The sequence below is a fragment of the Mirounga leonina genome, unplaced genomic scaffold (genome assembly GCF_011800145.1).
Source record: "Mirounga leonina isolate KUSES-001 unplaced genomic scaffold, KU_Mleo_1.0 Mir_96, whole genome shotgun sequence".
In the NCBI taxonomy this organism is placed as follows: Eukaryota; Metazoa; Chordata; class Mammalia; order Carnivora; family Phocidae; genus Mirounga; species Mirounga leonina.
The window spans coordinates 2,284,422-2,299,157 of record NW_023270871.1 but is presented as its reverse complement, the minus strand read 5'-3'; the positions used below and the strand labels follow the sequence as shown (position 1 = coordinate 2,299,157).

Genomic DNA, 14,736 nt, shown 5'->3' with positions numbered 1-14,736 from the left:
ACCTCCTCAGAGGCCAAAATCCAAGCAAATTTTGTCCTTCCTCCCTAGTCACTTTTTATCACATCACATAAAATAAAATCTGCTGTTTTATTTATTTTTTTCACAGCACTTGTTACTAAAGCATTTGGTTGATTTGTTTATTTTTCTATATCCCTTAAAAGACTATAAGTTCCAGGACATCCTTGTCTGTTTTCTTCATTGCTATGTCCAGAGGGCATGGCATTGTACTCCTGGTATAGAGTAGACACTTATAACTAAACAGATATAGAATGAAGGAATGAGGAATGGTATCCCACCAGCCCTGGAGTAAAGGAGTAGACACCTTGTAAGAACAAGGAGGCAAACTTACTAAGAACGGCTTGCAGATGGGATCCAAGGCTACTACAGGCCCTGAAAATCATTGATTTTCTTGTGCTTACCCAAGTGAGATTGTTGCCATTGGCTATCCTGCCTGGTGGCATCTTCCTCAGTACGGAACCCATGTTGATGGCAATAAGCATCTGTATACAGTGTATATAGGCAATGGAAATACGTACCACATTATTACTGCTACCAATCTCATGATGGCTTCGTTAAGAGAATCAAAGAACTCTCTCAGGGCTTGCCCCTGCTCTTTCATGTTGCCAATCACAAATCCAAAGCACATGGAGAAGACAACTAGTCCCAGGGCATTGACCCCATTCACAGACCCTGGAACTGGGACCAACTCCTCTGTGATCCTTGTAAGAGTCTCCATGGCCTCTGACACATTGTTTATCACGGCGCCCATGAGCGTTTCATTGGACTGCATGGGCACTTTAAAGCTCCTCTTCTCATAGTTGGTTTTAAACTTAAAAAAGAAAAGGCACAACAGGGATTAGAGGTGATTTTTGTTTTCTTCTTTTTACTTGCCTGTTGTCCAAATTTTCTCTAATGATATACATTACCTTGCATTCAGAGAATAGTGTTATAGAAGGTATCTAGCATCTATCTAATCTGTGACAAACCTCTACTACTTCCTCAGCACAGATAGACAGACACACACTCAAATACAAGACAAATCATACATAACAGGAAAGAGGTATCTGGTTGAAGAGTCTGCACTAAGAAGAGTCTGAACTAAACATACACATGTGCTTTTGCTTTCTTCTGAAATCCTAATAAAATGGCTAAAATGGGCTTTTAAAAAACTGTAAATCCAAATATTCACATAGTCCCTTTACTATCTATAGGATCATGCTATGGGATCATGGACAAATCACCAAACACCATTTTGGTCTTACATCTGTGAAACAGAAATAACCACAGTGGTTCTACCTCATAGGGTTGTTGTAATGATTAAATTAAGCATAATATATGAGAATACCTTGTAAATTTTAAAGTACTACACTAAGGTTGGTTAATGGTGCTCAGTGACAAAGCCCTTCGGGGACTAGACTTAGCTGGAGATTTCAGTGAATATTAAAAATTTAAAACCCCCCTATGCACCCCTATGTTTATAACAGCATTATCTACAATAGCCAAATTATGGAAGCAACCCAAGTGTCCATCAGTAGATGAATGGATAAAGAAGATTCCACACAATGGAATATTATTCAGCCATGAAAAGAATGAAATCTTGCCATTTGCAATAACATGGATGGATCTAGAGAGTATAATGCTAAGCAAAATAAGTCAGAGAAAGACAGATACCATATGATTTCACTCATATGTGGAATTTAAGAAACAAACAAAGGAAAAAAAAAGAGACAGAGACAAACCAAGAAACAGACTCTTAGCTATAGAGAACAAACAGATGGTTATCAGAGGAGGGGGTGGGAGGGGATAAGAGATGGGGGCAATAGGTGATGGGAATTAAAGAGTACACTTATCATGATGAGCACTGAATAATGTATAGAACTGTTGAATCACTATATAGTATACCTGAAATTAATATAACACTGTATGTTAACTAGATTTAGTTATTTATATATATACATACATATTTATTGTATATGTTATACATATACTAATTCTAGTATACTAGTATTAAAAAATAGTGAAATTAAAAAAAATTAAAATCCAAAAACAATGGTCTTCAAGGCATTTCTGACAATATCAAGGCATTTCTGATAATATCAATAGATGCTTGATTAATAGTTGAGGACAACAACCCAATTCTCAAGTCTATAAAGGAATTTCTCTTCTTACTCAAGTTAGTCCTTTCCCAACAGCTTCTGCATAGATGTCCCAGACAGAAGACGCAGAGTATATAACTGTGACCATATAAAACAGTTAAGCCCATCCATTTATGATTTTAATGAGAGTAGAATTCCTAGCCTTTATGTTGATAGTAGTAAAGGATCAGAGAGTAATGATGTACGGATGTTGACTGGATCTACAGTCTATGGGAAGAACGCGCAGCTGTACATGAAGTGCTGGGCCATTTCTCTACCAAGAGTGAATGGGAGACCTTTTTGTCCAGTGGGAAACAACCACTCTCAAACAAGGACATGGCCAGCTGTCAATACTATGGACACATCCCTGAACAATCACTGATACTGCTGGTAATTCTAAATAACAAAGAAACTGGCCCGTTTTGGTCTCCTGTTCCAGTCAACTCTCAAATCTCTATTTCATTGGGATGCTTTAGGCATTTTATGGATTGTCTAGGGTAGATTTCCCATCCTGATTAGCCTTTCCTATGGCTCTAACTCTTTCCCCTTAGACACAGTTTGTAGCCTACAGAAATTGCAACCTCATTTGCATTCTGGTCTAAGACAAATAGATCTGGGAGGATACATTTGCTTCCCTTTCAAAATCCTGTAAATGCAGTCCAAAACCAAATACAATAAATCTGCTCGAGTCAGCACTTTCCCCAGTGCTGCTAGAAATCAGCATTTTTGATGTTGCCCAGTGCCAACTGACTAAGTAGAATAGTCAGCCCCATGGTGCTGGGGTTGGCTGGTTGGATTGAAAGGGGTTTATTATTTATGGTTATTGCAGGTTTTGAATAAAGAAAGTTTGATTTTGGCTTCTTAGACTTTTTTTTTTTTTAAAAGAAAGGATTCTGTTTGAATTTTGCAGTGTGTGCACGGATTACCTATTAAAAATAGTCGATAACACTGGGGAGGGTATGTGCTATGGTGAGCGCTGTGAATTGTGTAAGACTGTTGAATCACAGACCTGTACCTCTGAAATAAATAATACATTATATGTTAAAAAAAAAAAAGAAGAAGATAGCAGGAGGGGAAGAATGAAGGGGGGGGATTGGAGGGGGAGACGAGCCATGAGAGACTATGGACTCTGAAAAACAAACTGAGGGTTCTAGAGGGGAGGGGGGTGGGGGGATGGGTTAGCCTGGTGATGGGTATTAAAGAGGGCACGTACTGCATGGAGCACTGGGTGTTATACGCAAACAATGAATCATCGAACACTACATCAAAAACTAATGATGTAATGTATGGTGATTAACATAATAAAAAAAATAAAAAACAAAAAACAAAACAAAAAAATAAAAATAGTCAATAAAAGTTAACAAAAAAGGTGGGGGAACCATAGGGGTGACTTGAATGTATAAAAGTTCGTCCTCCATGGTGTTGGAGTTTTATTTTGTTTGCTTTAGAGATCTTAAGCAGAAGGGTTAGGGAATTACAACTAGGGGGAAGTGACACCATCTGGAGAAATGTCCGGAAACTATTATTTAACCCAGAATGTCTAATTATTTTCCTTTTAATATTTTGGGCAACAAAGCTTTTTTATTCAGGTGAAGTTAGAATGAACTTTACCCCCTAACAGTAAAGTTGTATCCATAACACAGAGAGCCAAGCATTGCATGTATATAGGCTAAGAGGAACTGGACCTCACTATAGCTTCCAGGCGAGTGTTTCATCCCTTTCCAGGAAGCAGAATGTAGGAGCAGAAAAAGATAGAATTTGGAGTCAACACAATGGTTCTGAATTCTGGATCTACCATTTATTACTTGTGAGATCTTGTGCCTATTAAATACTCCTTCTGAATTAGCATAGATGAGTTGCCTCATCAATGAAATGAAGACAATGATACCCATCCCATTCATGCGAGGACCAAATGTAACATTAGTGCTTGGCACACAGCAGGCATTGGAGAAATGATGATGCCATTTCTGATATGGTTCCTCCTTTAGAATCCATAAGACCCTTAATAGATTTTTTAAAAACAACCCGTTGATTTTTTAAATTAAACCCAGAAACTTGAATAATCTCCGTAATCTTTAAAGCAAGTTGAAAATGTGTCTTATACTGGAGTTTGTTTACTTGGTGGGCTTTTGTGTGTGGAATGTGGGGGGCGTAGAGAGGGAGGGAGTGTCCTGATTGGCCTTCTTAATAATTAACAGAGACTCAATGAGTTATTTGTATGCAAGACTTAGAGTATCTGGCAACTAATTAGCCTTCAAAACAAGGTAAGACCTCTCCACCCCCCCGGCAAGTTCCTCAGAAAACCCTAGCGCTTTCCATCTCGTTGGCAAAAGAGTGTTTCTTATTGCAGAGAAATGGAAAAAAAAAAAATAAACAAGAGGGTCCCACTCTGTGCGGTAGGCCAAAGAGGAATTTCAGAAGTGATTTAGTGGCTATAGTGTGTTTACCTGTTTAAAGCAGGCTTCCACCAGATTTGGAGGGAACATATTCCTGCAAAGAAAATAATTGTCATTTGAAAAATTTCTCAAATAATAAGTTTGCTTCTTAAATACTTTTTCATGGTGTCCAAGGTAAAGATTGTATTGAACTAAGCAGCAAATGGATAAAAAGAAAGGTTTTGGTGGATTTTATGACTTGAAGTGGGACATATGGTTATCCCTATGTGGGGCCCCTGTTGTTCATATTTTTCAGGGAAGTCGCAAATTCAACTCATCTGCCTTTTGTCAGACAATGGGATTTTTTTTTTTAAAGATTTTATTTATTTATTTGAGAGAGAGAGAGAGCACATGGGGGGGGGAGGGTCAGAGGGAGAAGCAGACTCCCTGCTGAGCAGGGAGCCCGAGGTGGGACTCGATCCCGGGACTCCAGGATCATGACCTGAGCCGAAGGCAGTCGCTTAAGCAACTGAGCCACCCAGGCGCCCCAGACAATGGGATTTTTAAATTTGGTCATTATCTCATCAAATCCTGCTCCCGGGAAGAACCAAAGTGAGAATGGGAAGAACCAAAGTGAGAATGGAAACACCCTTGGTTATAAACATTCTGGTTAACTGAGGTATTATTTAATAGTGGCCCTTTTGATATTGTGCCATGTGTCCAGGGACCAGATGTTCTGAATCAAATGTCATGGTCAGACTGTGGAATTTTGTTCTCCATAAAGTCCTCCCAAAGGCCAGCTGGGGGATGGGATATCGACTCCGAATTGCTGGAGCTTTTGAGGCTCTTTGGTGACCAATGGAAATATGGTTCACAAAATTTGAACTTGTGGTCCATGTGGCAAGGTTTGTCACTTTCTCAGAGCAGTGTTTTGAGTTCATGGTGGAGTTCAAGGGGCCACAGTCTAGCTGCAGAGTCTCTAACCAGCTGTGTGAACTTGGCCAAGTCACTACACCCATTTAGGTCTCTGCTGATTTATCTGTTGAAGAGAAGATTGGAATAAACTATCATTAGGGCTCCAAGGTTGAAGACTTTGGGCCAAGGAGACATGGCCCAGGAAGTTGCAGAGCCTGAGATTCCAGCAGTTGTGGGCTATCAAAGTCATGTTTTAACATCATCAACTCTTGTCCCTTTTCTTCTTATTGCCTAGACAATCCTGTTTCCTTTTCCTTCCTATCTGTGCTCTCTGGGTCTGTTTATATAAATCTTGATAGAAATGTGAGTTCGGGAGATGTCAGGAAAAATACTTGAGCCAAGTGCCTGGTGGGGATAGGCTACTCATACACCTACCACTGGGGCAAGGAGAGGCAGAAACACACAGCACTCTGATGGATCAACCAGACTTGGGATGATAAGATCCCAATTCTTCAAACAAGGAGTAGAAATTATACAGAAAGAGAATATAATAAAATACTCCTAACCTAACCTACCTGATGGTAAAGTTCATGGAAAAAATGGTGAAAAGCCTTAAAGCTTCCTATTGCTGGTGGTGCTTCACCATCCCTTGTAGGTTCCCTTAACCCTGCCTGTACCTTTCCAAACCCCTTTCGCTGATTCTTTTGAATATGCAATATGCTTCCTGCCAGGATCTGACTGACGCAAGGGCAGGTGTGTAGAGAGGGCGAGCAGGAAGGTGCCAGGATCAACCTCTGGTTTACTTCACAGTTCTGTGTGAGATGACTCTACCATCAAGTCTGTTTCAAGTATTAGATAAGACTCATTTGCAATCGGTGTCTGGTTTGTACACAAAAAAATGCTAAAGAAGCCATCCTTTAATCCTTTATTGCTGGCCTGCCAAATCCGTTCTTCGTGACTAGTATAAAAGGAAGACCTTAGAATGGGTATGACCAGATGATCCTTAAGGTCCTTTCTGGACAGAAACTGTTGTGCATAATGGATGATGATACAGATGACAAGTTCCGCATTAGAAGAGTCCAATCAACAGGCTATAGTTGAATAAAAACTAGCCTTAAACAGCAAGACAGTAGGGTAAGACTTATTAATATTCCAAGGTAAGCTGCATAGTGGAGAGGAGAACTGAGTGATCAGATTCTGAATCCTAAAAGCAAGGCACTCAAAATCAATACCCCCTCTCTGCCCTTCTCACCTCTTTCCCATTAGATCAGAAAACAAAACCTGTAACTTCTGTTAGAAAGAAGTAAAAATGTGACCTCCATTTCAAGCCCCGCAAGGCTGGTTCAGTTAGACAACTATTCTGCAGTCTGACTAGCTCCCCCAAAAGAGGGGCTGGGTGTCAAAATACATCCAAAGGGGTGGGCTTGCAAGGACATACCTGATCAAGTCCAGGAAGGCATCTGCAGCAGTCACTTGAACAATTTTGCCTTCTCTGTGCATGTTTTCCTTTGTGCCCTTCCCGGGATGGATGATGATGACAATGATTATGCCAATCACCACAGCAATGATGGTTGTAGTCATGTAATAGACTACTGCTCGCATTCCCATCTTCCCTGATGCCTTACTATCTAGGGCCGCCATTCCTGGTAAAGGCAAACAGAAGGAGATTTTCAGGAAGTCAGTCCAAAGAAGTCTCCAGAGGAAGGTAATGGGGACAGTAATTCCTTCTACACCCCCTTACCCTCATTCCACCCAGCAATGGGATTTTACACAAGTTATGAGAACTTGGCATCAGATTTCATCAGGGCATCATAAAAGGTGAAGGAAAAAAGCCAAAGAACGGCCAGTCATCAGCCGTGGCAGCAAACATCTGATCACCTGTTTCCTGCGTCAAGAGTTGATTTCACGTGGCTCTCTAATGATTTAAAAGGGCAATCAAATTCTTTCCTAGGTTATTACTGGTTGGGGAAGCTATGAGTGTAAATAGTGAGTAGTGTGTGTGTGTGTATCTGTAGATGAAGAGATGCTCAAAAAAAATTTCTGGCAGGATAACCTGAGCATATCTCAATTCACTGTGGTGACTCACATGGATAAACTGGCATTAAATTATTTTAAAAGACTTATTATTTTATATGTGTACTTGGGAGTCTTTTCTTTGATGTTTTTATGCAAAATGTAAGCCTTATTCTGACCACCTAACAACTTATCGTCAATTTGCATTTAAATTAGACATTGGGTTATAAAACCAAAGTTCTCAAATAGTTTCTCTGTGGTTTCCATTTCATCTCATCTCATCAAAATTAAAAAAAAAATTCTCTTTTTTGGTGGGGTTCTTCTCATGTTTCCACCTTCTCCCCTGGGCATGGAGTACCTCATCTCATGTTAAACATCTTCGCCCTCTCGTTTTCAGGACATCTTCAAAGTCTACCTCAGGCGAGGTGTTATATCCTAGGTAAAAAAGGAGGTGTGACTTTCAAGATTTCCCTTCCTGCTCTAGCAAATGGAACATATCTTAATGTCTCTTGGGGTGGTAAAAAATTGGGAATGACACAAACCCCTCAAAAGATTAGATTATACACAGACCTGTACCCCTGAAACAAATAATACATTATATGTTAATTAAAAAAAGATTAGATTATAATAATATGGGCTCTTCTGTTTCATTAGCTATTTCTTCACTTTTCTTCTTTCTTTCCCTTCCCTAATCTCATGGAAACACTAAAATCCAAGTATAGTATAATCCAATCATAACGAAGGGACTATTTTCTTTACTATTTAAAAATTGCATTTTTATAAATGTATTAAAAGGTTATACTGTACTCCAAAGATCAGTATCAGATTCTTATAGTGATTTAATCTTTAGGTAGTGACTGTTCATACCAACATATTTAGAGTAAGGTAAAATATTGAAAAAAAAATAGTACCCATGATAGGGCTGGGTTTGCCCCCAAAATGTGATATAATGTTAATTCCCATGAGAATTGAATTTATAATTTATAATTTCATTTATATTTGAATCATATCATTCATAATTTTCATAATAAGCACTTACTTAGTACCTGATATGTTCTTATTTTTAACAACAACCCATAGCACAGGTTAAAAACCACTTAAGTGACTAAGGTCGTAGTCAACACCAAGTAAAATGGAGTGGGTACTTGAACTTTGCTCTTATGTCACTGATTTTCATATACTCTCTGCCCTTGAGGAGCCCAACTGCAGCTCCCGCAAAGGAGGCCCACTTTGGCTTTAACGCATGAACTTAGCTTCTCTTACCCTTGCCCTGGGTTTCTTGAAGCCCAAGGCTGAATTTCCATTTACTGGGATGGTGCCACTTCAACACCTTGCCAGCCTTAAAAATGGGCTAATCTGTTCTCAGTCAAATGTCCCATCCCCCCATTTTCATCCCCAGGTCTGAATCACATCTCAAATATCTTGGCTTCCTGCGCTTGCAATAATTTCCCTCAGAAGGGGCCCACTCTTTTCCCCATTATTGCCTGAGCTTGTCACCACTGAAGCCTGAAATTCTTCGGCGGCGAGTGGTGTGGGCACAATAGACCGGATATCTCTGCTAGGGGGTACGAGGCAGCAGTATTTTCTTCCTCCGAGATGCTTTCTTTCCCTCTCGCCTTCTATTCTGTGGTGCTGTTCCGTTCTCACGCCAAGTCTTCTCTGACGTTCCTGCCCACTACTCCCGACCTATAGCTATTCAGAGAGAGCGCTAAGTGGTCAAGGCAGAGCACTGGAAACCAAAGTGGCAAACAAAGGAGGAGGCCTAAATCTCCCTCCCTCCCACTGCGGGGGTAGGGATGGGGGTAGTTATCCCAGAGTCCACAGCTACAAGGCTATCAACTCGAAGAAACAAAGCTTCTTACTTACAGGATTTTTTTTTAAATTAAAAAAATGAAAACCAGTATGAAAGTATTTTCTCCACACCTTTAAATTCTGAAATAGCTGAAGACAACCACCAAGGCATTGTTTTTAGCAGTGATCCCAGAAGGAGAACTGGTAGTCAAATGAGAGGCCTCACCAACCTCTACATATTGACCCTTTTCCTTTGCAAGAGAATAAAGCAACAGCTGCGATTATTTCAGCCAAGGAAGGAGGGGTGTGTTTGGGGGGGGGTGGAGTATCTTCATGAACCAATTCTCCATGTAGGTCTGTTCCCAAGAGGGGGCCCTGGTGTCCCACACGGACTGCTTGCCTTCCTCCGTCCCTGGTCCCCCATCCCCTCTCCCCACCTGCCAACTCTGACCACTCCGCTCTTCTCTGACACAGGCTCGTAAAACTAAAGGGACCACCATGAACAAGGTCACACACTGTCGTGAGGGCAAGAGCAGGATGGATGTGGACAATCTGCCAGACACAGGGCCTGAAAGAGAATGGTCCTGATAATGGTGGAACCAGGAAAATGGAGGACGAGCTCCGGAAGACAAAACCTAAGGTGAACAATGTCTCTCTTCCTCTCCCTTACTTCCCTTCCTCTCTTGCTCTCCCTTACTCAAACTCAGTGAGCATCTCTGTGCCCTAGCCTTGAGAAATCCGAGACAAAGCCCTACACCAGAGACTACACACAAATGTCAGAGTGTCTGGGGGCAAGGGCAAAGTACTGAATCACTTTGTGGAAAAGGGAACTTTGGCAGGAAGTGCCCTAAATATTTAGGAAGGGAAGATTTTAATTGAGCCTTGTCACTTTAAAATGGAAGAAAAGGGCACTGGGGCAGGGGAGACAGGTGGTCACTTGGGTGTGTAGGTACTGATGGGAGTGTGTTACGACAACTATGTGTTTGTCTAAACATACACTGGAGAAACACATTCCAGAGCAAGTAGTAAAGATAATGATCTCGGCTGGTCTCTTTTTCTTCATTTGATCTGGGTTTAGCTAAACCAGACCCATTCAAGACAACCTGACATCTTTATTATGAAAACAATCTGCCATCAGAATTGAGACCCTCTTGAAACCCAAGAAATACTATATGGCAGCATTGCTACAAGTGCTGGGACCGGTCTTCCAATTATAATGCCATGTTTGTTCTGTTCATATGTTTGATATATTTTGAGTTAACTTTTGTGCTAGTTCCCTAATTCACTCACAAAATCCCACCCCCAGTCAATGGCACATATTCATCTAATTTCATGACGACTGGAGGTTGTAGATGTCATTGATATCATTTTAAAGGTGAAGATACACAAGAGCAGAGAAGTTAGGTAACTTGTCCAGTGTTGCACAGCTAGCAAATGGCAGTGGCAGAATTCGAACCTGCACTCCCAAGGGATCACCCTTTCCCCTATACCTCTCTTTTAATGGACAGGCTGGAGGAAAATTCCATGGCAGTAGATCACTGAAGAAACTCTAGCACATTACTCAGCATTCCCTACCTTCAGAGGAAGTGCATTACACTGGTCACCCGAAGGACTAGCTAGAGAACTAATCAATTAGTACAAATTTCTCATCGTTTCTAGAAAAACAGCCAAGAGCATATTCTAATGGAGCATGGAGGATCACGGATACTTGCTGGCTGTGGGTACATGAATCTTATTTTCCTTTCTAAAAACCAACCCATCAAGATCCAGTCATCAGGGAAGCAATCCATCGATCATTTCTGCAAATCTATTATACATGAATCTTATTTTCCTTTCTAAAAACCAACCCATCAAGATCCAGTCATCAAGGAAGCAATCCAGCGATCATTTCTGCAAACCTATTACATGTTCACCGATGAGTTAAGCATCTAAAAGGGATTAAACACACATTTTTTAGAATGTAAAAGATAAAGACTTTGCTTCAGAAACCTGGGTATTTTAGGCAGCAGTCACTTTGAAGAGAGAGGAAGGAAGAGAAGAGAGTTTCTTAGTGCAAATAGGTAAATATGCATTTACTTCTTTATTTATAAAAACAGTCTTTTGGTAATCAGTTTGGCATTAACAAATATGCACCACATTTGTAGGTTTTTGCTGGGATGGAGTAGGGAGGGAGGGTCTCATAAATACGTAAGTGGAACTCTGTAAGTCTGTATTGTAAATTAGATTTCTTTTGGTATAATATTTGGTATGACTTCTTGGATAAATGAAATACGCATTCAGAGAAGTATAAAAGGATAACATATAAATAATGTCAAGTTCTCTCTTATTTGCATGGATTTTATTCTCCCATCTGCTAAAAATCCATGTTTTATCCATTCATGTGTTTTACTCCACTTCCCCCAATAATTCCTGTCTCTGGTTTTGAAAATTGAAATTTAAGGATGAAGCCTTCTGTGATGAATTGTCTTTCTACTCATTCTCATGGTGTTTCATTGTTCTTCCAGGGACTGGACCAGGCCCAGAAAGAACAGAAAATCAGCAACTGCTGATTCAAGAATATTGTCTGTTTCGGTTTTTGCTTTATTTTAGAGGCACCCCTTCTCCACAATGGGCTTCTCAAATGCTCATGTAATGAAAGCCGCCTGTTCTCCATCCTCCTAGAATTTCAGGATGGGCAAACTTACAACAAGGAAGTCAAGGAAGAGCTCCAGCATGTCATTTGACTGTAAGGTGCTGATTTTTTTTTAAGGAAAGTTAAATTCTAAAAATACAATATACTTCCTATTTACAGATTGAAAACTGAACTCTTGTATCCTAAAGCAACTGCCCACTGCTGGAGGAAAAAGGGCACACTGGAACCCTCAGAAAGGAGAGTGAGCAAGAGGGTCAAAAAGCTCGGAGGAGAGGGAGGGAAGGGGGCGCGGGGGGTGGGGAGCGGCGGAGGGAGCGAGCATAAAATAAATCATTTTAAATCTGTCTAAAAGTATATTACGTTTTTCTTCACTAAACTATTTTCTTCTGGCCCCTTTATAGACTCGATCGTAAAACAAGTAAAGTTCTATGATTCTGTGGCTTGTGGAACAGAAGAATCTTTCAAAGTTAGGTTTGCTAATGATTGTATCACAATTTTGAATCACAATTAATAAGCAGGATGCAGCCTCAGAACTTAATCTCAAAGACAACAGTTAAACTACTTAAGGCCAACCTCAGGCATTTTGTTTAAGTGTATTCTTTTTTTTTTGCTCAGCGATTAAGAGTTTAGGCTCTGAGGGGCGCCTGGGTGGCTCAGTCGTTAAGCGTCTGCCTTCGGCTCAGGTCATGGTCCCAGGGTCCTGGGATCGAGCCCTGCATCGGGCTCCCTGCTCGGCGGGAGGCCTACTTCTCCCTCTCCCACTCCCCATGCTTGTGTTCCCTTTCTCACTGTGTCTCTCTCTCTGTCAAATAAATAAATAAAATCTTTAAAAAAAAAAAAAAAGAATTTAGGCTCTGAGGTAAGAATACCTGGATTGCACTTTTGGCTCTGGTAGCTTATGACCTCTGTAAGCCTCCGTTTGCTCATCTGCAGTATGGGAATCCTGACAGCCCTCTCCTGCACTGGCATTAAAGGGACTTTCGTTCCAAAAGCACTTAGCATAGAGCTTGGCACAGAGTAAGGATTCAACAAATGTTAGCTGTTATTATTAAGTAAGCAGAACAGTAATAAACAAGCTATTCACTAAGTATTATTTGCCTTCTCTAAGCCTCCATTTCGTCTAGACAAGAAGCTAATAATATTTATACTGCAAGCTTAGGGAAAACTTACATGAAGAATCCAGACAAAGCAGGTTCTTGATAAATGCTACTTACCGTATGTCTCTCTCTACTAAAATTTTAGTGCCAAGAGAGCAGAGCCATGTGTTTTATTCACTAATGTAGCCTCAGTGGCCATGGAACGGCGCCTGCACAAGAAGTATTTGTTGAATAGTCATTCTTATCACCGCTGTTGTTGTTATGCTGGGGAGAGGCCACACACACTCTTTTTTTTTTTTTTTAACATTTAGGTTAGGTTACTGTGAATTGCAATTACTAAAGTTGCTTTTGTTTAAAATACTCTGAAATTTGGATTTGTCAGTTTTAGTTGCTCTTCCCCCAATTAATCCAAAATCGGTTCATTCTATCTTGGAGAATGAGAGACAGCCCTGGTGGGGAAAGAGTGACTCAGCATCACCTGGAGCTTCATTTCCAGAGCTGGGGGTGAGGGGTGGGGTGGGGAGGAGGTGTCACTGGCAGCAAGGTGTCCGGGGATGGTCAGGAAGGCAGAAGGCTGGCACACCTCTACTAGTCACCACCAGGAGCACCCTCCCTCTTTCCCTTCCTTCTCCCTCTCCCACTCTGTATTATTTTCCCTCTTTTACTACCATGAGGCAGTCTCGCAGATGAGCCTATATAAGTAAATGCTGAAGTCCTATCCGTCCACATGTTAACAGAACACTGAGTGAATAAGTGAAAAACACACCGAAGGGAATGGAAGAGCGGGATAGGGGTCTAACACGTGCTTATGATGCAGCTCATGGGTTATGACTAGTATTGTTTTCCATTCATGAAAGAGAACAGAATAGGAAATACTAAAGGGTATCACCTGTGGTAAAGGTAAGTATCAGTTTGTGAAACTTTTTTCAGCTATCTGTATGTATTGTGCGTGGCTGGGTCACAATGTAAATACATTTGTGTTTTTTCCCCTTTTTTTGGAGGGACACCCAGATATGAATACATTTGTATTTTATCTGTAGGTTCTAGTTAAAAAAAAAAGGAGTTTGCAAACACTGGTAGATACCTAGTTAATAGGAGAGGCTTTACAAAGGAACCATGAGCTATGGTCTCTCCTTCCTGTCATCCTCGCTTCTTATGACTTTGGACTATCCCCAGCACCCAAGCATTTATTTCACCAAGCTAGTGGAGACCAAGGAAATAAGGGAGCTGATGTCTAATATCTGGTCAGTTGAGTTGAACAGAAATTCTGTAGACATTGTAACGAGAAGTTTGAGAATAGATTCGTTTCACGCAATTTTGAGCAAAGAGGCATTTAATCAGTGATTCTTAGTGAAGAAGAGTTAAACCATCTCCATAAGCAGATGAGAAAAATTTTGTGGAATTCACAGTCAATTAAATCACAAGTATCTTCACAGGGGTTTTTGCCCTGGCCAAAATTTCCTTCCCATATAGCTGTTTATAATGTCACAAAGCTTGATATTTCATTTGCCTATAATATCACTTAGTTTTATGAGGTTATATTGCATAAGAATGACAAGGAATCTTCTTTACGAATTTATTGCTTGTGATAGCATATAATTTGTCAGGCAAATTGATTTTTTAATTTGACCCTTAAAACTGTCAACAAAAGTCTCCCTTTGAGTTCCACTGTTCACTAGTAAAACGAACTGTGGAAAGGCAAAAGGGAAACATTCTATTTTGAAAGACTGTTAAATAGAAAAATCCCAGGGGAGCAGACAATATTATTAGTGGCATAA

The 14,736-nt window shown here is 40.5% G+C and overlaps 1 protein-coding gene across 2 annotated transcripts in view; it reads right to left on the bottom strand.

Moving 5' to 3' along the window:
- LOC118006424 (excitatory amino acid transporter 1) overlaps positions 1-14,736 on the bottom strand; it is a 78,976-nt gene that overhangs the window by 10,237 nt on the left and 54,003 nt on the right. For both annotated transcript variants that reach the window (XM_034999081.1, XM_034999082.1), the window contains 3 exons: positions 6,864-7,068; positions 4,583-4,625; positions 537-829 (listed from right to left, as the gene is read on the bottom strand). In XM_034999081.1, the coding sequence (XP_034854972.1) occupies positions 537-829; positions 4,583-4,625; positions 6,864-7,068 (541 nt within the window). The remainder of the gene's footprint in view (positions 1-536; positions 830-4,582; positions 4,626-6,863; positions 7,069-14,736) is intronic.